Source organism: Scyliorhinus torazame, chromosome 2 (assembly GCF_047496885.1).
Source record: "Scyliorhinus torazame isolate Kashiwa2021f chromosome 2, sScyTor2.1, whole genome shotgun sequence".
Lineage (NCBI taxonomy): Eukaryota > Metazoa > Chordata > Chondrichthyes > Carcharhiniformes > Scyliorhinidae > Scyliorhinus > Scyliorhinus torazame.
The window spans coordinates 291,271,819-291,296,599 of NC_092708.1; the positions used below are offsets into that span (position 1 = coordinate 291,271,819).

The 24,781-nt window shown below is 46.4% G+C and overlaps 1 protein-coding gene across 9 annotated transcripts in view; it reads left to right on the forward strand.

The window, feature by feature from the left end:
* The window catches only part of nubpl (nucleotide binding protein-like), a 203,511-nt gene that overhangs the window by 112,199 nt on the left and 66,531 nt on the right, over positions 1–24,781 (forward strand). For 5 of the 9 annotated variants that reach the window (XR_011937640.1, XR_011937639.1, XM_072488359.1 and 2 more), the window contains exons 9-10: positions 7,199–7,319; positions 20,059–20,141. Coding sequence is in view for 5 of the 9 variants with exons in the window: in XM_072488359.1 (XP_072344460.1) it covers positions 7,199–7,319; positions 20,059–20,141 (204 nt within the window). In the remaining 4 variants the exon portion in view is untranslated. The remainder of the gene's footprint in view (positions 1–7,198; positions 7,320–20,058; positions 20,142–24,781) is intronic. The other 4 variants (XR_011937644.1, XR_011937642.1, XM_072488397.1 and 1 more) reach the window with 1 other exon arrangement.

Sequence of the window (24,781 nt, forward strand, 5' to 3'; positions counted from 1 at the left end):
GGTCGTGTCTGACTAATTTGGTAGAATTTTTTGAGGACGTTACCAGTGCAGTAGATAACGGGGACCCAATGGATGTGGTATATCTGGATTTCCAGAAAGCTTTTGACAAGGTGCCACACAAAAGGTTGCTGCATAAACTAAAGATGCATGGCATTGAGGGTAAAGTGGTAGCATGGGTAGAGGATTGGTTAACTAACAGAAAGCAGAGAGTGGGGATAAATGGGTGTTTCTCTGGTTGGCAACCTGTAACTAGTGGCGTCCCTCAAGGATCAGTGTTGGGCCCGCAGTTGTTCACAATCTACATAGATGATTTGGAGTTGGGGACCAAGTGCAATGTGTCAAAGTTTGCAGACGACACTAAGATGAGTGGTAAAGCAAAAAGTGCAGAGGATACTGGAAGTCTGCAGAAGGATTTGGATAGGTTAGGTGAATGGGCTAGGGTCTGGCAGATGGAATTCAATGTTGCCAAGTGTGAGACTATCCATTTTGGGAGGAATAACAGCAGAATGGATTATTATTTAAACGGTAAGAAGTTAAAACATGCTACTGTGCAGAGGGACCTGGGTATGCTGGTGCACGAGTCACAAAAAGTTGGTGTGCAGGTGCAACAGGTGATTAAGAAGGCTAAACAAGTTTTGTCTTTCATTGCTAGAGGGATGGAATTCAAGACTAGGGAGGTCATGCTGCAATGGGATAAGGTGTTGGTGAGGCCGCATTTGGAGTATTGTGTTCAGTTTTGGTCTCCTTACCTGAGAAAGGACATATTGGCACTGGAGGGAGTGCAGAGGAGATTCACTAGGTTGATCCCAGAGTTGAGGGGATTAGATTATGACGAGAGGTTGAGTAGACTGGGACTGTACTCATTGGAGTTTAGAAGGATGCGGGGGGATCTTATTGAAACATATAAAATTATGAAGGGAATAGATAGGATAGATGCGGGCAGGTTGTTCCCACTGGTTGGGGAAAGCAAAACTAGGGGGCATAGCCTCAAAATAAGGGGAAGTAGATTTAGGACCGAGTTTAGGAGGAACTTCTTCACCCAAAGGGTTGTGAATCTCTGGATTTTCTTGCCCAGTGAAGCAGTTGAGGCTCCTTCTTTAAACGTTTTTAAGAAAACGATAGATACCTTTCTAAAGAATAAAGGGATTCGGGGATATGGTGTACGGGCCGGAGAGTGGAGCTGAGTCCACAAAGATCAGCCATGATCTCATTAAATGGCGGAGCAGGCTCGAGGGGCCAGATGGCCTTCTCCTGTTCCTAGTTCTTATGTTCTTATGTCAGCCTACAGTGAGATCCTGTATTCCACCCTATCTCTAACTATTCCTCCCCATGTATTTGAGGACCTCAGGGCCATGGCTAGTGGCTCTATTGCGAGTGCAAACAACAAAGGGGACAACGGACCTCCCTGCCTGTCCCCAGTAAAGACAAAGGGGTCAGAGGTCACTTTGTTAGTGCAAATGGGGCCGTATACAACAGCTGCACCCAGGCTATAAAGCCTGGTCAAAATCCAAATTTTTCTGAAACCGCAAACAAATAATCCCTTTCTACTCAGTCAAACGCCTTCTCCGCATCGAGTGAGATTATGATCTCGGAGACCCAGCCCTCCCCTGGAGCAAGCACCACATTTAACAGTCGTCCCATGTTAACTGCCTCCGTCCTTAATGAACCCTGTTTGGTCTTTCCCCAGCACCTCTGGTAGACAAGGTTCCAGTTTTAATGCCAGCACCTTAGCTAACAGCTTCACGTCCACATTTAATTATTTCAAAAAGATTTATAGTACCCAATTAATTTTTTCCAATTAAGGGGCAATTTAGCGTGGCCAATCCACCTACCCTGCACATCTTTTGGGTTGTGGGGGCGAAATCCACGCAAACACGTAGAGAATGTGAAATCTCCACACAAACAGTGACCCAGAGCCAGGATCGAACCTGGGACCTCGGCGCCGTGAGGTAGCAGTGCGAACCACTGCACCACCATGCTGCCCTCGCGTCCACATTTAATAGGGACATTGGACGATACGACCCAAGGTCTAAAGAGTCCTTGTCTTTTTTCAAAAGCAGGGAAATCGAAGCTTGCCTCAGCATCTGTGGTAAAGCGCCTTCCTCCAAGGAGTCCCTAAACATCCCTAACAATAGAGGGTGAATAGGTGTTTGGATTTTTCATTAAAATTCCACCAGGAACCCGTCAGGTCCTGGTGCCTTCCTCAACCGCATCAGTTTCATCGCCTGTTTGATCGCATCCAACTCTAACAGAGTTTCAAAGTCATCTCGTAACTCCTCCTCCATCCTGGGAAACTCCAACTCACTGAGGAATTCCACCATATCTTTCCCATCTCGTGGAGGGTCCGACCTGTATACATTTTGGTAAAAGGTTTTAAATACCTGATTTACCTTCTCCTGATCCGAGATCAGCCCCCCATCTCGTATCCTAATCTGGATAATCTCCCTCTCAAAGAACAAAGAAAATTACAGCACAGGAACAGGCCCTTCGGCCCTCCCAGCCTGCGCCGATCCAGATCCTTTATCTCAACCTGTCGCCTATTTTCCAAGGATCTACTTCCCTCTGTTCCCTGCCCGTTCATATATCTTTCTAGATGCATCTTAAATGATGCTATCGTGCCCGCGTCTACCACCACCGCTGGCAAAGCGTTTCAGGCACCCACCACCCTCTGCGTAAAAAAACTTTCCACGCACATCTCCCTTAAACTTTCCCCCTCTCACCTTGAAATCATGACCCCCTTATAATTGACAACCCCACTCTTAGAAAAAGCTTGTTGTTATCCACCCTGTCCATACCCCTCATAATTTTGTACACCTCAATCAGGTTCCCCCTCAACCTCCGTCTTTCCAACAAAAACAATCCTAATCTACTCAACCTTTCTTCATAGCTAGCACCCTCCATACCAGGCAACATCCTGGTGAACCTCCTCTGCACCCTCTCTAAAGCATCCACATCCTTCTGGTAATGTGGCGACCAGAACTGCACGCAGTATTCCAAATGTGGCCTAACCAAAGTCCTATACAACTGTAACATGACCTGCCGACTCTTGTACTCAATACCCCGTCCAATGAAGGGAAGCATGCTGTATGCCTTCTTGACCACTCTATCAACCTGCGTTGCCACCTTCAGGGTACAATGGACCTGAACTCCCAGATCTCTCTGTACATCAATTTTCCCTAGGACTCTTCCATTGACCGTATAGTCCGCTCTTGAATTAGATCTTCCAAAATGCATCACCTCGCATTTGTCTGGATTGAACTCCATCTGCCATTTCTCTGCCCAGCTCTCCAATCTATCTATATTTTGGTGTATTCTCTGACAGTCCTCCTCGCTATCTGCAACTCCACCAATCTTAGTATCATCTGCAAACTTGCTAATCAGATCACCTATACCTTCGCCCAGATCATTTATGAATATCACAAACAACAGTGGTCTGAGCACAGATCCCTGTGGAACACCACTAGTCACCTTTCTCCATTTTGAGATACTCCCTTCCACCACTATTCTGTCTCCTGTTGCCCAGCCAGTTCTTTATCCATCCAGCTAGTACACCCTGAACCCCATACGACTTCACTTTTTCCATCCACCTGCCATGGGAAACTTTATCAAACGCCTTACTGAAGTCCATGTATATGACATCTACAGCCCTTCCCTCATCAATTAACTTTGTTGCGTCCTCAAACAATTCTGTTAGGTTTGTAAGACATGACCTTCCCTGCACAAAATCATGCTGCCTATCACTGATTAGTCTATTTTCTTCCAAATGTGAATAGATCCTACCCCTCAGTATCTTCTCCAACAGTTTGCCTACCACTGACGTCAAGCTCACAGGTCTATAATTCCCTGGATTATCCCTGCTACCCTTCTTAAACAAAGGGACAACATTAGCAATTCTCCAGTCCTCCGGGACATCACCCGTGCTCAAGGATGCTGCAAAGATATCTGTTAAGGCCCCAGCTATTTCATCCTTCGCTTCCCTCAGTAACCTGGGATAGATCCCATCCGGATCTGGGGACTTGTCCACCATAATGCCTTTTAGAATACCCAAAACTTCCCCCTTCCTTATGCCGACTTGACCTGGAGTATTTAAACATCCAACCCTAGCCTCAACATCCGTCATGTCCCTCTCTTTGGTGAATACCGATGCAACACGACCGATCTAGGCCCGGGTCAAGGACTGTGATAAAATCGCCTCCCATAATCAGCCTGTGCGAGTCCAGGTCCGGTATCTTCCCCAGCAGTCTTAATAAAATCCACATCGTCCCAATTTGGGGCATATACATTGACCAAAACTATCCTCATTCCCTCGAGCTTACCACTCACCATGACAAATCTGCCTCCCCCATCGGAGATCGTAATAAGCACCTTGAATTGCACCCGTTTGTTAACCAAAATTGCGACCTCCCCCCTGGTTTTAGTGTCCAGCCCCGAATGGAAGACTTGGCTAATCCAGCCCTTCCTTAATCTGACCTGGTCACCTACTTTCAGATGAGTCTCCTGACGCATTATTACGTCCACCTTCAGCGCCCTCAGATGCGCAAACACACGTGCCCATTTTAGCGGCTCGTTTAACACTCTAATGTTCCAGATGATCAGCCTGGTTGATGGACACTGTGCTCCCCACCCTTGCCGATCAGACATCTCCTTTCTTGGGGCCGCCCCTCGCCCCTGTGTTACGCTTCCCCTGGCCCACTTCCTGGCAGCCCCCACCTCCGACCTCCTCCATGTTACCAAACCCAAATCCCTCATTCGTCAGCAGATCAACTACCCTCCCCCCCCCTTATCAACGACACCCTGTAACCTAACCCCTGCCATAAAGTAGCTATATACACCCCCCCCCACCTGGCTTCCGCAGACCAGCTCACCCAGCTAGCCTGGTGACTCTCGACTCTGGCGCCAACAAGTCTCCCACCTATTGTTCCCTCTGACCCATCCCCCCCGCCAATCAACACCACTTCCCCAAACCAGCCATCCTCGAGCAAATGCTCTGAAGAAGAAAAAACCCAAGGAACAAAGAAAACCCCGACGCTAGTGCAAATAGAATAAAACAAAATAAATAATAGGCACTTCCAACCACCCCGATCAGAACACAAAAAGCCCCAGCACCAAGTACCTTAACTACCCTCTTTTTCCAGTGAAAACTCGAGTACAGAGAAAAAAACCAACACAACACAAGAAAAACGTGTAAACATCGCTTCGGAACTTTTTAAACTTAAGTCAAAAAGCTCCTCAGTTCGGCACCGGCCCTTCTCTCTTGGCGAAGTCCATCACGTCCTCGGGCTCCTCAAAGTAACGGTGCCGTTCCTCGTGACCCAAAGACGCGCCGGGTATAGCAGCCCAAACTTCACCTGCTTCTTGAACAGAATCTCTTTGACTTGTCTGTAGCCTGCCCTCCTTCAGGCCACCTCCACGCTCAGGTCCTGGTAGATGCGCAATACACTATTGTTCCAATGGCAGCTCTGCGTGCGCTTGGCCGACTGTAGCACCCGCTCCTTGTCCAGGAACCTGTGGAACTGACCACCATCGCTCCGGGGGGAGGGGGGCGCTCGCGGTTGCCTCGCCAGCGCTTGATGTGTGCCCTGTCCACCTTCAACGGGCGAGGGAAGACATCATCCCCCAGCAGCTTCTGGAACATGTCTGCCACATACGCCGCGGCATTCTCTCCCTCAGCCCCCTCCGGGAGACCAATGATTCTCAAATTCTGCTGACGGGACCTATTTTCCAGGTCCTTCACCTTTTCCAGAACCCTTTTTTGTTGGTCTTTCAGCCTCTCCATCTCCACCTCCACCACCGTTTGGTGATCCTCCTGCTCCTTCAGCGCCTTTTCCAGCTTCTGGATCGTCCGATCCTGGGCATCAAGCCCAGGATCGGACGATTGATTGATTTCTGAATCGGGTCTAAACTGTCCCGTTTCAGCGCGGTGAAGCCTTCTTGGATGACCTTCAGCAGATGCTCCATTGTTGGCTGGGCTGTCTGCACTGGGGTCCAGACAACGGCCATATTATCTTCAGCAGCAGCTTCTACACTGCCCTTGTTTGCCCACTTCTTCAACTGTTTGCAATTCTTTCTCCTTAATTCCATACACCTGTGTCTGGAGTCAGTGCCTGAGTGTCTATGCCTTCAGATCCAGCGCTCAAAAGTACAAAAACGTCGGGGGGAAAAGGTCCAAAAGTCCGACCGGATTGAGAGCCACCAAATGTGCGACTTACTCCCTCATAGCCGCCACCATTACCACAGCTTCAGCTCAAAGCTCAAATGAGCACGTCATAAAACAAAATAATTTGCTTTTTCCATATATCTGCTTTTTCCTGTGTTCACAACTATCTTTTCTCTTTATAAATTTAGAGTACCTAATTTTTTTTTTCCAATTAAGGGGCAATTTAGCATGGCCAATCCACCTAACCTGCACATCTTTGGGGTGTGGGGGTGAAACCCACGCAGACATGGGGAGAATGTGCAAACTCCTCACTGACAGTGACCCAGGGCGGCATTCGAACCCTGGTCCTCCGCGCCGTAGTCCCTGTGCTAACCACTGCGCCACATGCTGCCCTCCCCAACTATCTTGACTATTAATTGCCCAGCAAAAAGTCAAAACTGGACCACTTAATTTTATACTGGGGCTACAGAATAAAATCTACAGATTTTATAAATTAGTAGAATTATCAAAATCTTATATTAAATCCCAGTTATGAGAATTCACTGTTAATGAGAGGAACTGGATTTCCAGAAAAGGATATTAAACAAGATGTAACTGGAAAGCTATGAGGAAATATGTTAATTAATTTCAAGTGGAATTCTACACAGAAATTTAAAGAAAGCTTGCATTAATCGTAAATAGCGATTTACTGTGATCTGAATGTCAAGTTAACTGTAAACCTAAACAATTTTGCTACAATCTCAATCATAATAATAAGCACTTGTTGTCACAAGTATGCTTCAATGAAGTTACTGTGAAAAGCCCCTAGTCGCTATATTCCGACGCCTGTTCGGGGAGGCTGGTACGGGAATTGAACCCGCGCTGCTGGCTGTGTTCTGCATTACAAGCCAGCGAGTTTACGTCCATTTCTAATGTCAAAATTCGAGTTGATGGAATGTATGGAAATTGGAACTTTCATTATCTTGCCTTTTTGTGCTTGAACTACATTGTTTCTCTGTATGTTTTCATCTTTGAACTTAGCAGCGCTCTCTCTTTTGACAGGTTCTCGGCATTGTTCAAAACATGAGTGTCTTCCAGTGTCCCAAGTGCAAATATGAGACTCACATCTTTGGGGCTGATGGAGCAAAGGTGTTGGCAACACAACTTGGGCTAGATGTCCTAGGTAAAGGTCAAAACATAAGCGATCTTAAATTGACTGTATTCTGTAAATAATTTACTAACTTTTTTTTCTTTGTTGCAACAATACAATGTAGCCTTATTTTGTCTGCAGGGTGGGGGAGGCATCATACGTAGCATAGTGATAATACCATCAGACTCGTAATTGAATCCCATAATTGCAGCTAGTGGAATTTAAATTCAGTGAAGAAACCTGGAACTAAAAAGCTAGACCCGGTAATAATGACAGTGAAACTATTGTTGTAAAAACTGGTCTGGTTCACTAATGTCCCTTGGGGAAAGAAATCTACTGTCCTGTTGTTTTGTCTGACTGGAGAGTCTAGAACAAAGGGTTCTAGATCAGGTATCAGGATGCGGGTTAGGCCATTTAGGACTGAGGTGAGGAGAACTGTCTTCACTCAAGAGGGTGGTGAACCTATGGAATTATTTACCACAGAAGGCTGAGGCCAAATCACTGAATATAATTAAGACGGAAATAGATTCCTAGACTCAAGTTGTCAAGTAGTATGAGGGGCGTTCTGGAGCTGGAGTATGGCATTGAATCATAGAATCATAGAGTTTACAGTGCCGAAGGAGGCCATTCGGTCCATGGAGTCTGCACCAGTTCTTGGAAAGAGCACCCCACTTAAGCCCACACCTCCACCCTATCCCCGTAACCTTGTAACCCCACCCAACCTTTTTGGACACTAAGGGCAATTTATCATCGCCAATCTACCTAACCGGCACATCTTTGGTCTGTGGGAGGAAACCGGAGCACCCGGAGGAAACCCACGCAGACACGGGGTGAACGTGCAGACTCCGCACAGACAGTGACCCAAGCTGGGAATCGAACCTGCGATCCTGGAGCTGTGAAGCAACTGTGCTAACCACTGTGCTACCCTGCTGTCTGTGAGATTGAGAATCAGCCATGATCATATTGAAAGTACCAGGCTCGAAGGGCCAAATGGACTACTCCCGCTCCTACTTTCTGTGTTTCTATGTCCTTACCTGGTCTGGCCAACATGTGACTCCAGGCCCATACCAGTGTGGTTGACTCTTAAATGCCCTCTGAAATGGCCTAGCAAGCCACTCAGTTAGACTGTATCAAACCACTACCAAGTCTAAAGGAATGAAACCAGATGGTCCACCCATCATTGACCGAGGCACTGGAAACTACAGTCCTGTCGACCCTTCAAAGTCCTCCAAAGTAACATCTAGGGGCTTGAGCCAAAATTGGGAGAGTTGTCCAACAGACTAGTCGAGCAACAGCCTGACATGACAGAATCACAGAATTGTTACTGTGCAAAGGGAGGCCATTTGAGCTCTGTAAACGGGCACCTTGGCTTAATTCCGGTCTCGTGACATTTTCCCCGTACCACTGCACATTATTTCTATTCAAGCATCTAACACCCTCTTGAATGCCTCGATTGAACCTCCTCCACCACACTTCCAGACAGTGCATTCCAGACCTGAGCCACTCATTGTAGGAAATTCTATTTTTCTCACATCACATTTGCGGCTTTCGCAAATCACTTTAAATCTGCGCCCTCTCATTCTTGATTCTTTTACAAGCGGGGACAGCTTCTCCCCATCTACTCTGTCCACCCCCCTCATAATTTTGAACATCTCTATCAAATCTCCTCATAACCTAATTCTCATCAAGGAGAACAGCCCCAACCTGTCAAATCTATCCCCATAACTGAAGTTTATATCCTGCACCTCTTCTGCACTCTCTTGCAATGCATTCACATCCTTCCTATAGTGTGGCGTCCGTAAATTTACACCGTATTCAAGCTGCGATCTAATTAATGTCTTGTATCAGTTCAGCATAACCCCCTTGCTCTTGTACTCTATGATCCTATTAATAAAGCCCAGAATGCTATGTCCTCTATGCTCCTATGAATAAAGCCCAGAACTGCTCTCTCCACCTGTCCTGCCACTTTCACTGCTCTATGCACATATATCCCCAGGTCCCTCTGCTCCTGCACCCCATTAACAATTTTACCTCTTATTTTATATTGTCTCTCCTTGCTCTTCCTACCAGAATGCATTACCTCACACTGCTTTGCATTGAACTTCATCTGCCACCTATCTGCCCACTCCACCAACCTGCCTATGTCCTTTTGAAGTTCCCCACAGTTTACAATGGTTCCATGTTTTGTACTGTCTGAAAGTCTTGATATTGTCCCCTGCACTCCAAGGTCTAGATCATTAATATATATCAGGAAAAGCAAGGATTCTAATACTAACACCTTGAGAACTACAAACCTTTCTCCAGCCCTAAAGATATCCATTGACTGTTACCCTCTGCATCCAGGAAGTGTACCTGAGCAAGACACCCTAGGTGTTCAAGTCAAGGCAAGCATCCAGCAGAGGGCAGTAGAACGGAGCTGCTGATTGGCTGTTGCAGGGAAGATTTGCATCCGTGCATTGCGGTCACTGCATCCAGAAAGTGTCCCTGAGCAAGACACCTTCGGTGTTCAAGTCAAGGCAAGCATCCAGCAGAGGGCAGTAGATCGGAGCTGCTGATTGGCTGTTGCGGGAAAATTTGGATCCGTGCATTGCGGTCACTGCATCCAGAAAGTGTACCTGAGCAAGACACCCTAGGTGTTCAAGTCAAGGCAAGCATCCAGCAGAGGGCAGTAGAGCAGAGCTGCTGATTGGCTACTGCGAGGCAAATTTGCATCCGTGCATTGCCGTCACTGCATCCAAAAGGTGGTTTGTGGGGGAGCTGTTGTGAAGTGACAGTTAAACCCGAAACACTTCTTCAGTGTTTCCCTCCCTACCTCCTCCTCTAACCAAAAAAAAAGACAATCACTGTAAGGATCCCAGCCAAGTAAAGATCCAGAGGGAGACTCGCGGACAGGTAGAAGTAGAAAGAGGTTGAACCGTGACGGCACAGCCTGCAGGTAAGTGATTGGCTGTGACTGGTAAGTAGTTTTTCTTTTCCCTGAGGTGTTATCGTGCGGGGCGCAGTGGTTGCTGAGTGAGTGCTTGCTGAAAAGGGGAGTACATTTTTTTTATTTTAAACTTACTGTTGGGAGTGTAAAAATGGCAGGAGATCCCAGACCCGTGTTATGCTCCTCTTGCTCAATGTGGGAGTTCAGGGACGCGGCCGATGCCCCTGACTCCTTCATGTGCGTGAAGTGTGTCCAGCTGCAGCTCCTGTTAGACCGCATGACGGCTCTGGAGCTGCGGATGGACTCACTTTGGAGCATCCGCGATGCTGAGGAGGTCATGGATAGCACGTTCAGTGAGTTGGTCACACCGCAGATTAGGATTGGTAAGGGAGACTGGGAATGGGTGACCAAAAGGCAGAGAAAGAGCAGGAAGGCAGTGCAGGTGTCCCCTGCGGTCATCTCCTTCCAAAGCAGGTATACCGTTTTGGATACTGTTGGGAGAGGTGACTCACCAGGGGAAGGCAGTAGTAGCCAGGCTCATGGCACCGTGGCTGGCTCTGCTGCACAGAAGGGTGGGAAAAGTCTGGCAGGGCTATATTCATAGGGGATTCAATCGTAAGGGGAGTAGACAGGTGTTTCTGTGGTCGAAAACGAGACTCCCGAATGGTATGTTGCCTCCCGGGTGCACGGGTCAGGGATGGCTCAGATCGGCTGCAGGACATACTGAAGGGGGAGGGTGAACAGCCAGTTGTCGTGGTGCATATAGGTACCAACGATATAGGTAAAAAACGGGATGAGGTCCTACAATCAGAATTTAGGGAGTTAGGAGATAAGTTTAAGAAGTAGGACCTCAAAGGTAGTAATCTCAGGATTGCTACCAGTGCCACGTCACAGTCAGAGTAGAAATTCAAGAATAGTCAGAATGAATACGTGGCTTGAGAGATGGTGCAGGAGGGAGGGTTTCAGATTTTTGGGACATTGGAACCCATTCGGGGGCGGTGGGACCATTACAAATCGGATGGTCTACACCTGGGCAGGACTGGAACCATTGTCCTAGGGGGTGCTTTTACTAACACTGTTGGGGAGGTTTTAAAATAATGTGGCGGGGGATGGGAACCAGATTAGGAAGTCAAAGGTCAGTAAAGAGGCAGCACCTAAAGCCAGTGAGGTACTAGATAATAAACTCAAAGTGACTAAGGTGAAGAGTAGACTGGGAAGAGATGATGAACGCAAAGGGACAGGGGTCTGAGGTGCATTTGTTTCAATGCGAGAAGTGTAGAAGGTAAGGCAGATGAATTTAGGGTTTGGATTAGTACCTGGGAATATGCTGTATTGGTATTACTGAGACTTGGTTGAGGGAAGGGCAAGACTGGCAACTAAATATCCCAGGGTATAGATGATTCAGGAGGGATAGAGAGGGAGGTAAAAGGGGTGGAGGAGTTGGATTACTGGTCAGAGATAATATCACAGCTGTGATTAAGGAGGGCACAATGGCGGATTCGAGCACTGAGGCAATATGGGTAGAGCTAAGAAATAGGAAGGGTGCAGTAACATTGTTGGGACTTTACTACAGGCCTTCCAAAAGCGAACATGAACTAGAGGTACAACTATGTAGACAGATTATAGAAAAATGTAGGAGCAATAGGGTGGTCGTGATGGGAGATTTTAACTTCCCCAACATTGAATGGGACCCATGTAGTGTTGGAGGCGTAGATGGAGCAGAATTTGTAAGGAGCATCCAGGAGAGTTTTTTAGAGCAGTATGTAAATAGTCCAACTCGGGAAGGGTCCATACTGGACCTGGTATTGGGGAATGATCCCGGCCAGGTGGTTGAAGTTTCAGTCAGTGATTACTTTGGGAATAGCGATCACAATTCCGTAAGTTTTAGAATACTCATGGACAAAGACGAGAGTGGTCCTAAAGGAAGAGTGCTAAATTGGGGAAAGGCCAAGTGTAACACAATTTGGCAGGAGCTAGGGAATGTGGATTGGGAGCAGCTGTTTAAAGGTAAATCCACATTTGAAATGTGGGAGTCTTTTAAGGAAAGGTTGATCAGAGTGCAGGACAGCCATGTCCCTGTGAAAATGAGGGATAGAAATGGCAAGATTAGGGAACCATGGATGACGGGTGGAATTGTAAGACTAGCTAAGATGAAAAAGGAAGCATACATAAGATCTAGGCGACTTAAAACTGATGAAGCTTTGGAGGAATATCGGAAAAGTAGGACAAATCTCAAACGCGCAATAAAGAGGGCTAAAAGGGGTCATGAAATATCTTTGGCTAACAGGGTTAAGGAAAATCCCAAAGCCTTTATTCATATATAAGGAGCAAAAGGGTAACTAGAGAAAGGATTGGCCCACTCAAAGACAAAAGAGGGAATTTATGCGTGGAGTCAGAGGAAATGGGTGAGATTCTCAATGAGTACTTTGCATCGGTATTCACCAAGGAGAGGGACATGATGGATGTTGAGGCTAGGGATGGATGTTTAAATACTCGAGGTCAAGGGTGGAGTTTTGGGTATTCTAAAAGGCATTAAGGTGGACAAGTCTCCAGGTCCGGATGGGATCTATCCCAGGTTACTGAGGGAAGCGAGGGACGAAATAGCTGGGGCCTTAACAGACATCTTTGCAGCATCCTTGAGCACGGGTGAGGTCCCGGAGGACTGGAGAATTGCTAATGTTGTCCCTTTGTTTAAGAAGCGTAGCAGGGATAATCCAGGGAATTATAGACCTGTGAGCTTGACGTCAGCGGTAGGCAAACTGTTGGAGAAGATACTGAGGGATAGGATCTATTCACATTTGGAAGAAAAGAGACTTATCAGACATAGGCAGCATGGTTTTGTGCAGGGAAGGTCATGTCTTACTAACCTAATAGAATTTCTAAAAGCAGATGGGGGAGGGGAGTCTTTTCAGGACAATTTAAAAAGAGCAGCTTGTAAACTCACTCCCAGTGAGTTCTCCCAGTGAGCCAGAGAAGGCACAGCCAGAGTGAGACAGAACCAAGAGTGAGTTTGGGCATTTGAATCTAGTTGGGAATTCGAAGCTTTTAAGAGGGGGGGAGTGCTTTTTATCCCTGGTAAGTAGTGTTTCTGTTTTCTTTTTCTTTTCATTGGTATATTTATTTATTTATTTCTTCGTTATTTATTTATTTATTTGGGGGGGGGGGGGGAATTGAAATTGTTGAAGTTAACAGAAGGTTTATGACATGGCAGGAGATCTCAGACCCGTGTCATGCTCCTCGTGTGCAATGTGGGAGCTCAGGGACACGTCCACTGTCCCTGGCTCCTTCACGTGCAAGAAGTGTGTCCAGTTGCAGCTCCTGTTAGACCGCTTGACTGCTCTGGAGCTGCGGATGGATTCTCTTCGGAGCATCCGCGATGCTGAGGACGTTGTGGATAGCACGTTTAGCGAGTTGGTCATACCGCAGGTGAAAGGTACTGAGGGAGATAGAAAATGGGTGACCAAAAGACAGCAAGAGTAGGAAGGCAGTGCAGGTGTCCTCTGCGGTCATCTCCCTGCAAAACAGATATACCGCTTTGCATACTGTTGAGGGAGGTGGCTCACCAGGGGAAGGCAGCAGCAGCCAGCTTCATGGCACCGTGGCTGGCTCTGCTGTGCAGCTGAGCAGGAAGAAGAATGGCAGGGCTATAGTGATAGGGGACTCAATTGTCAGAGAAATAGACAGGTGGTTCTGCGGACGCAATCGAGACTCCAGGATAGTATGTTGCCTCCCTGGTGCAAAGGTCAAGGATGTCTCGGAGCGGCTGCAGGACATTCTGGGTGGGGGGTGAACAGCCAGCTGTCGTGGTGCACATAGGCACCAACGATATAGGTAAAAAACGGGCCGAGGTTCTACAAGCTGAATTTAGGGAGTTAGGAGTTAAACTAAAAAGTAGGACCTCAAAGGTAGTAATCTCAGGATTGCTACCAGTGCCACGAGAGTAGGAATGTCAGGATAGTTGGGATGAATGCATGGCTCGAGAGATGGTGCAAGAGGGAGGGATTCAAATTCCTGGGGCATTGGAACCGGTTCTGGGGGAGGTGGGACCAGTACAAACCGGACGGTCTGCACCTGGGCAGGACTAGAACCGATGTCCATGGGGGGGTGTTTGCTAGAGCTGTTGGGGAGAGTTTAAACTAATGTGGCAGGGGGATGGGAACCAATGCAGGAAGTTGGAAGGTAGTAAAACAGGGACAGAAACAAAAGGCAGTAAGGGGGAAAGTGTAAGGCAGAGAAGCCATAGTCAAAAATCAAAAAGGGCGACAGTACAAGGTACAGTGACTGAGGGGAGCTTAGTGAATAGGACCAGGAATACTAAAAGGAATAAAATGGGAAGTGAAAACATTAATGGTAAGCGACGCGGCAGTTTGTTACATGAAGATATGTGTTCAACGACAAGGAAAATTAGGAGAAAGGTTAAGAGGAATTATAACTTAGGCGAGGTTACTGATCGAGGTGTTAAGATTCAGAACAGAGGTAAAAAAAGCCAATATAAGTGTACTTTACCTGAATGCTCGTAGTATTCGGAATAGGGTAAATGAATTGATGGCGCAAATCATCGTGAATGACAATGATTTAGTGGCCATTACTGAAACATGGTTAAAGGATGATCACGACTGGGAGTTAAATATCCGAGGGTATCAAACTTTTCGGAAGGACAGAGTGGATGGTAAGGGAGGTGGTGTAGCTCTGTTATTTAAGGGTGACATCCGGGCAACAGTAAGGGATGACATCGGTGCTATGGTGGATAAGGTTGAATCCATTTGGGTGGAAATGCGGAATAGTAAGGTGAAAAAGACACTGATAGGAGTAGTCTATAGGCCACCAAATAGTAACATTATGGTGGGGCAGGCAATAGACAAAGAAATAACTGATGCATGTAGAAATGATACAGCAGTTATCATGGGGGATTTTAATCTACATGTCGATTGGTTTAACCAGTTCGGTCAAGGCAGCCTTGAGGAGGAGTTTATAGAATGTATCCGCGATAGTTTCCTCGAACAGTATGTAATGGAACCTACGAGGGAACAAGCGGTCCTAGATCTGGTCCTGTGTAATGAGACAGGATTGATTCAGGATCTCATAGTTAGGGATCCTCTCGGAAGGAGCGATCACAATATGGTGGAATTTAAAATACAGATGGAGGGTGAGAAGGTAAAATCAAGCACTAGTGTTTTGTGCTTAAACAAAGGAGATTACAATGGGATGAGAGAAGAACTAGCTAAGGTAGACTGGGAGCAAAGACTTTATGGTGAAACAGTTGAGGAACAGTGGAGAACCTTCCAAGTGATTTTTCACAGTGCCCAGCAAAGGTTTGTACCAACAAAAAGGAAGGCTGCTAAAAAGAGGGACAATCGACCGTGGATATCTAAGGAAATAAGGGAGAGTATCAAATTGAAGGAAAAAACATACAAAGTAGCAAAGATCAGTGGGAGATTAGAGGACTGGGAAATCTTTAGGGGGCAACAGAAAGCTACTAAAAAAGCTATTAAGAAGAGTAAGATAGATTATGAGAGTAAACTTGCTCAGAATATAAAAACAGATAGTAAAAGTTTCTACAAATATATAAAACAAAAAAGAGTGGCTCAGGTAAATATTGGTACTTTAGAGGATGAGAAGGGAGATTTAATAATGGGAGAGGAGGAAATGGCTGAGGAACTGAACAGGTTTTTTGGGTCGGTCTTCACAGTGGAAGACACAAATAACATGCCAGAGACTGATAGAAATGAGGCTATGACAGGTGAGGACCTTGAGAGGATTGTTATCACCAAGGAGGTAGTGATGGGCAAGCTAATGGGGCTAAAGGTAGACAGGTCTCCTGGCCCTGATGGAATGCATCCTAGAGTGTTAAAAGAGATGGCTAGGGTAATGGCAAATGCACTCGTGATAATTTACCAAAATTCACTAGACTCTGGGGTGGTCCCGGTGGATTGGAAATTAGCAAACGTGACACCACTGTTTAAAAAAGGAGGTAGGCAGAAAGCGGGTAATTATATGCCAGTGAGCTTAACTTTGACAGTAGGGAAGATGCTGGAATCTATCATCAAGGAAGAAATAGCGAGGCATCTGGATGGAAATTGTCCCATTGGGTAGACGCAGCATGGGTTCATAAAGGGCAGGTCGTGCCTAACTAATTTAGTGGAATTTTATGAGGACACTCCCAGTGCGGTAGATAACTGGAGCCAATGGATGTGACATCTCTGGATTTCCAGAAAGCCTTTGACAAGGTGCCTCACAAAAGGTTGCTGCATAAGATAAAGATGCATGGCATTAAGGGGAAAGAAGTAGCAAGGATAGAGGATTGGTTATTTAATAGAAAACAAAGAGTGGGGATTAATGGGTGTTTCTCTGGTTGGCAATCAGTAGCTCGTGGTGTCCCTCAGGGATCAGTGTTGGGTCCACAATTGTTCACAATTTACATAGATGATTTGGATTGGGGACCAAGGGCAATGTGTCCAAGTTTGCAGACGACACTAAGATGAGTGGTAAAGCAAAAAGTGCAGAGGATACTGGAAGTCTGCAGAGGGATTTGGATAGGCTAAGTGATTGGGCTAGGGTCTGGCAGATGAAATACAATGTTGACAAATGTGAGGTTATCCATTTTGGTTGGAATGACAGCAAAAGGGATTATTATTTAAATGCTAAAATATTAAAACATGCTGCTGTACACCGAGACCTGAGTGTGCTAGTGCACGAGTCGCAAAAAGTTGGTTTACAGGTGATTAAGAAGGCAAATGGAATTTTGTCCTTCATTGCTAGAGGGATGGAGTTTAAGACTAGTGAGGTTATGCTGCAATTGTATAAGGTGTTAGTGAGGCCACACCTGGAGTATTGTGTTCAGTTTTGGTCTCCTTACTTGAGAAAGGACGTACTGGCACTGGAGGGTGTGCAGAGGAGATTCACTAGGTTAATCCCAGAGCTGAAGGGGTTGGATTACGAGGAGATGTTGAGTAGACTGGGACTGTACTCGTTAGAATTTAGAAGGATGCGGGGGGATCTTACAGAAACATATAAGATTATGAAGGGAATAGATAGGATAGATGCGGGCAGGTTGTTTCCACTGGCGGATGAAAGCAGAACTAGGGAGCATAGCCTCAAAATAAGGGGAAGTAGATTTAGGACTGAGTTTAGGAGAAACTTCTTCACCCAAAGGGTTGTGAATCTATGGAATTCCTTGCCCAGTGAAGCAGTAGAGGCTCCTTCATTAAATGTTTTTAAGAAAACGATAGATACCTTTCTAAAGATTAAAGGGATTAAGGGTTATGGTGTTCGTGCCGGAAAGTGGAGCTGAGTCCACAAAAGCTCAGCCATGATCTCATTGAAAGGCGGAGCAGGCTCGAGGGGCCAGATGGCCTACTCCTGCTCCTAGTTCTTATGTTATTATTTAACAAGGGCGCAGAATGTACTCTGGGTGAAGGACTTCAATGTTTATCATCAAGGGTGGCTCGGTAGCCCCACAACTTACAGCGCTGGCCAATCCTAAAGGACATGGTTGCTAGACTAGGATGGCAACAGTTGGTGAGGGTGGAAAGACTGCCCCAGAGTCTTGTGTAGACAAAGCCCTATCTTGACATTGAGGATACCCTCCATTGTGTTATCCATAGAATCCCTGCAGTGCAGAAGGAGACCATTTGGCCCAGCGAGTCTGCACCAACCCTCCAAAAGAGCACCCTCCCCAGGCCACGCTCTATCCCCGCAGCCCCACCCAACCTGCATATCTTTGGACTGTGGGTGGAAACTGGTGCACCCGGAGGAAACCCACGCAGACATGGGGAGAACGTGCAGACTCCACACAGACAATCACAGTTGTGTGGCACTACCACCTTGCTAAATGGGATAGATTTTGGAAAAATCTGGAAGACAAAATTGGACATTCATGATATGCTGTGGGCCATCAGCAGCAGAAGAAATGTTTATAACTACAATCTGTAACCTCGTGGTCTAGCATATCCCCCATCTTACCATTACCATTAGGTGGAGTATCAACCCTAGTTCGATGAAGAGTGCAGGAGGGCATGCCAAGAGCAGCACCAGGCATACCTAACATTGAGGTGTCAACCTGCTGAAGCTGCAACACAGGACTACTTGCATGCCAAACAGCATCTAATAGTGAAAGCTTAGCAATCCCTGAACCTATGGTTGAGATCTAATTTCTGTAGTTTGCCCAATCCTACACTCCTTATCATCAGCAACGTGATGGAAGGGGGACATTGACAGTGCTATCAAGCAGTACTGATGCTCAGTTTGGGTTCTGCCAAGGCCACTCAGCTCCAGGCCTTATTATAGCCTTGTTTCAAACATGTACAAAAGAGCTGAACTCCATTGGTGAAGTGAGAGTTACTGCCCTTGATATTAAGGCCGTATTTGACCCAGTGTGGCATCAAGGAAGATGGTTGTTGTTTGGATGTCAATCATCTCAGTTCCAGGAGGTGTTCCTCGGGGTAGGGTCATCTTCAGCTGCTTCATCAATGACTTCCTTTCATCATAAGGTCAGAAGTGGGGATGTTTGCTGATGATTGCAGAGCTGAATGCACAATGTGCAGCTACATGCGCAATGCCTCATATGCTGAAGTCATGTGTGCCCAGATGTAGCAAAATCTGGACAACATTGTGGCTTGGGCTGTTAAGTAGCAAATAACATTCACCCCACACAGTGACCATCTCAACAAGAGAGAATCCAGCCACCTCCCCGTGATATTCAATGGAATTCCCATTGCGGAATCATCACTATCGGGGCAGCACGGTAGCATAGTGGTTAGCACAATTGCTTCACAGCTCCAGGGTCCCAGGTTCAATTCCCGGCTTGGGTCACTTTCTGTGCGGAGTCTGCACATCCTCCCCGTGTGTGCGTGGGTTTCCTCCGGGTGCTCCGGTTTCCTCCCACAGTCCAAAGGTGTGCAGGTTAGGTGGCTTGGCCATGCTAAATTGGCCTTCGTGTCCAAAATTGCCCTTAGTGTTGGGTGGGATTGCTGGGTTATGGGGATAGGGTGGAGGTGTGGATCTGGGTAGGGTGCTCTTTCCAATAGCCGGTGCAGACTCGATGGGCCGAATGGCCTCCTTCTGCACTGTAAATTCTATGATTCTATCAACATTCTGAGTCTTAGCATTGACCAGAAACTGAACTGGACCATCATTATTAATGCTGTGGCTGTAAGAGCAGGTCCGAGGCTGGGAATTCTGCATGAGGAACTCTCCTTTAGATTCCTCAAAGCTGTCCACCATCTACAAAGCACAAGTAAGGTGTATGATGAAATATTCTCCACTTGACTGGATGACTGCAGCTCCAAAGATATTCAAGACACCTATTCAGGACAAAGCAGCCCTCTTGATTGGCTCCCCATTTACAACCTTAAAAGTCCACTCCCTACCCCACCGACTCACAGTGACAGGAGTGTGTACCATCTATAAGATGTATTAATGCACCATGACACCTCGTGACATCGCTGAAGAGATAAGCCATGATCCGCTCCTAATTCAGATGTTCCTATGACTCCTTGGACAGCATCTGCTACCTGTGATCTCTACAACTTAGAAGGACAAGGGCAGCAGATGCATGGGAACATCACCAGCTGCAATTTCCCCTCCAAACCCCATACCACCCTGACTTGGAAATTTAGCGCCGTTCCTTCACTGCACTGGATCCAAATCCCTCCTTAACAGCACTGGGGGTGTACCTGCACCTCAAGGACTGCAGCGGTTCAAGAAGGCAGCTCACCACCACATTCTCGAGGAAAACTAGGGATGGGTAATAAAAAATGCTGGCCTAACCAATGATGCTCACATTCCATAAAAGTAAAAAATGTTTATTCTTGTTGTCAGACTGAAAAACTGATTTATCTTTTATAGGTGATATCCCATTACATTTAAATATAAGGGAAACGTCAGATAAAGGGCAACCAATTGTTGTATCTCATCCAGACAGTCCAGAGGTATGTTGTATTTTGGAAATTCGTAGAGCAGTTCTAGTTTTTTTAAAATCATTCAGATTTTAGTTCCTCCTTATCTAATAGATGCCAACAATTTATTCCGTACTTAATATAATGTCTGCATCACAGTTTTAAAGTGTTCAAACATTGCACTATCTGCCTAAATTTCAAAGGGTATAGGTCAGTTATTTAATACACCTTTTAAAAGCTGAACGGCAACACAAAAAATAGGGAATGTTTTAAGGAAATGTAGAAACAGCTCCAGTTGTCTTTTAAACTTTTGACTGATTTGGGTGGTACTGATCTGTATCAACCAGGAAGACTCCGAATTGAATTACATATGAACGTAATTACATACAAACCGATATGTAGGCACATTTCAGAGAAGTGTAATAGGGTAGTGATAGTGGGGGATTTAACTTCCCCAACATTAACTGGGGTAGCCATAGTGTAAACGGTTTAGAGCGAACAGAATTCTAAAATGCATCCAGGAGAACTTTCTAAGCCAGAATGAGAGGATCCTACAAGAGAGGTGGCGGTCCTGGACTTAATTTTAGGTATCGAAACCGGGGAAGTGGCTGTGGTTGAAGTGGCTGTGGTTGAAGTGGCTGTGGTTGAAGTGGCTGTGGTTGAAGTGGCTGTGGGGAGCATTTTGGAGGCAGTAATCATAATGCCATTAGATTCAAGATTGTTATGGAAAAGGACAAGGATTGGCCTGAGATCAAAGTTCTGAACTGCAGGATGGTCAATTGTAATAAGATCAGATATGATTTGGGCAGAGTGGATTGGGAGCAGACATTTTTAGATAAATCTGTGACAGAACAGTGGGATGCATTCAAGAAGGAAATGGGGAGAGTACAAGGTCAACATGTTCCAATCAATAAAAAGGGTGGAACCAAACAAATCCAGTGAACCCTGGATATCATTGGTTATATTGGATAAGGAGAAAAAGGGAGGCTTATGGCAGATGTCGAGGGCTCAAAACAGCAGAAGCCCTAGAGGCATATATAATGTGCAAAAGGGAACTTAAAAATGAAATTAGGAGAGCAAAAAGGGGACATTAAAGGATACTGGCAGGTAAATTAAAGGAAAATCCCAAATTATTTTACAAATACATTAAGGATAAAAGGATTACTAGGAAAAGAGTTGGGCCCATTAAGGACCACAGTGGTAATTTGTGTGTGGAGCTGGAGGACATTGGTAGGGTTCTAAATGAATACTTTGTGTCAGTGTTCACTCGTGAGAGGGACGGTGTGGTTATTGAAATCAGGGAGAAGGATTATGATAAAATCAAAGAGATTAACATAGAGAGAGAGGAGGTTTTGAGTGGTCTGGCAGGCTTAAAGTAGAAAAATCTCCAGGGCCAGATGAAATGTATCCCAGGCTGTTAAGTGAGGAAATAGCAGGGGTGCTGGCAATAATGTCTAATTCCTCTCTGGCCACAGGAGAGGTGCCAGAGGACTGGAGGATAGCCAATGTAGTACCATTATTCAAGAAGGGAGGAAGGATAAACTTGGAAACTACAGACCAGTCACTCTAACCTCTGTGATGGGGAAACTATTGAAAACAACTCTGGGAGGCAGAATTGATCTGCATTTGGAGAGGCAGGGATTAATCAAGAGCAGTCAGCATGGTTTTGTTCAGAGAAGGTCATGTCTGACTGACCTGATTTTTCGGAGAGGTGACCAGGCGTGTAGATGAGGGAAATGCATTTGACATAGTCTACTTGGACTTCAGCAAGGCTTTGGATAAGGTCCCACATGGGAGACTGATGGTGAAGGTAAGAACCAATGGGATCCATGGAAATTTGGCAAATTGGATCCAGAATTGGCTGAGTGGCAGAAAGCAGAGGCTGATAGTTGAGGAGTGTTTTACTAAGTGGAAACCTGTGTCCAGTGGGGTCCCACAGGGATCAGTGTTGGGGCCCTTGCTGTTTGTGGTTTATATAAATGATTTAGACATGAATGTAGAAGGATTGACCAGTAAGGTTGTGAATGATACGAAAATTGGTGGGATGGTAAATAGTGAGGGGAATAGCCTTCGATCACAGGAGGATATAGATGGGCTTGTCAGAATGGCTGATCAATTGCAAATGGAATTCAATCTGGTTAAGAGTGAGGTGATGCACTTGGGCAGCACAAACAAGACCAGGGAATACATGATAAACAGCAGGACCCTGGGAAGCACCGAGGATCAGAGGGACCTTGGAGTGCATGTACACTGGTCCCTTAAGGTAGCAGAACATGTGAAAACAGTTGTTAAGAAGGAATATGGTATAATTGCCTTTATTAGCCATGGCAAGAGTTTAAGAGCAGGAAGGTTATGCTGGAACTGTAAAAAACATTAGTGAAGCCACAGCTAGAGTACTGTGTGTAGTTCTGGGATTGACTTTTAGGAGGGTTGTGAGAGCACTGGATAGGGTGCAGAGGAGATTTATCAGGATGTTACCTGGACTGGAGAGTTTTAGTTATGAGAAGAGATTGGATAGACTGGTATTGTCTTCTTTGGGAGCAGAGGAGATTGAGGAGGACATGAGTGAGCTGTATAAAATTATGAGGGGCATAGAGAGAGTAGACAGGAAGAAACCTTTCCCCTTAGTTGCGGGATCAATGACCGGGGGAGAATTTAAGGTAAGGGTGGAAGGTTTAGAGGGGATTGAGGAAACACCTTTTTACCCAGAGGGGGTGGGAGTCTGGAACTCACTGCCTGAAAGAGTGGTGGAGGCAGAGACCCTCATGGGCAGCACGGTAGAACAGTTGCTTCACAGCGCCAGGGTCTCAGGTTCAATTCCCGGCTTGGGTCACTGTCTGCACGTTCTCCCCGTGTGTGCATGGGTTTCCTCCGGCTCCGCTTTCCTCCCACATTCCAAAGATGTGCAAGTTAAGTGGATTGGCCATGATAAATTGCCCTTAGTGTTCAAAATGATTAGTTGGGGTTACTGGGTTACGGGGATAGGGTGGAGGTATGGGCTTAAGTGGGGTGCTCTTCCAAGGGCCGGTGCAGACCCGATGGGCCGAATGGCCTCCTGCACTGTAAATTCTTTAATTGTATAACATTGAGCAGATATGTAGATGTACACTTGCGATGCCACGGCATACAAGGCTCTGGGCCAAGTGCTGGAAAATGAGATTAGAATAGTTAGTTGTTTTTGACTGGCACAGATGCATTGGGCCAAAGGGCCTTTTTTGTGCTGTCGACCTCTGACTCGATAAGGAATAGGAGCAGTAGACCACTCAGCCCTTCGAGTCTGCTCCATCATTCAATAACACCATGGCTGATCTGTCTGAAATCTCCTGCTCAGCCCTGATAACCTTTCACCCCCTTGTTTATCAAGAATCTATATAGCCCTAGCTGGAAAAGATTCAAAGACTCTGCTTCCACTGCCTTTTTTGAGGAAGAGAGTTCCAAAGACAATCAACCCTTTGAGAGAGAATTTTTTTCCTAATCTTTGTCTTAAATGGGCAACACATTGGGTGTGAATGACCAACTGAGTCCCGCCAGAATCTGAGCGAGACACGGCCAGTAAATGTGGGGAGAGGCCTTCCCCGGGCATCCAAATGGACAGTACGCCTTGTGAGATCTAACCAGTGCATTTAAGAACTCACTTAGCCATGCTGATGCCAAATCCCGCAGGCTCCTGGCATCTACCGGCCTTCCCAAGGACACCCCAGCCAGGCCCCAATTAGTACTGGTCCACACAAACGTGGACCAGCTAGAACGGCACCTAAGGGGGTCTCCAAGGCATTAGAGTCCCCTGGGTTGTCTGGGACAAGGCAGGGTGGCCCCTGGGCACTGCCAGGCTAGCACTTTGGCACTGCAAGAGTCAGTGCCTGAGGGGGGCCATGTCCATGGAAGGAGGGGTGAGGGGGGTTGTAGGGCCGGTATGAAGGGGCCTCCGGAAGGTTGTGATGGGAGGAAGGCCTGAAAAAGACAGGGGGGGGCCTCAGAAACCCCATAGCGGGGTGTCCTCACTTGGGGGGGGGGGGGGGGCAGGGTGGATTAATGCCCATGTGTGTGGGGGTTGACATTACCTATGGGTGAGGGGTGTGAGTGACCTTCAAGCTCACTTAGAGATCGGGACACTATTTCAAAATGGTGGCCCAATCTCTGACGAGCCGGTCCAGTGAGTTCAGCTCCCCAGTGATGCAAATAATTCCAAGTGTGGGCTAGCCCAGAGACAAACTCCCCAGGGCCCATGAAAATGGCTGTGTGGTTAGATAGCAGTGGGGAACTACCAGACAAACCTGCCTGAAATGACACTTCGATCGCACCATTTCCATTAGATCGTGCCATTTATCTTTAAATTGTAACCCCTTGTTAGGAAACATCCTCTTCCCATCCACACTGTCAAGTCTCCTCAGAATCTTTAAAGGTTTCAATCAAGGTTTCAATCTGCACTGTAAATTCTATGAAAGTAACCTCTCACTTTCCTAAACTCCGGTGGATACAAATCTAACCTGTCACAAGACAACCCACCCATTCCTGCTATTAGTTTAATAAATCTCCTCTGAACTGCTTCTAACACATTTACAGCTTTCCATAAGGGGAACTCCAGATGTGGTCTTACCAGTGCACTGTATAGCTGAAGCATAACCTCCCTACTTTTATAATCACCACCCCTCATAATAAACAATAATATTCTA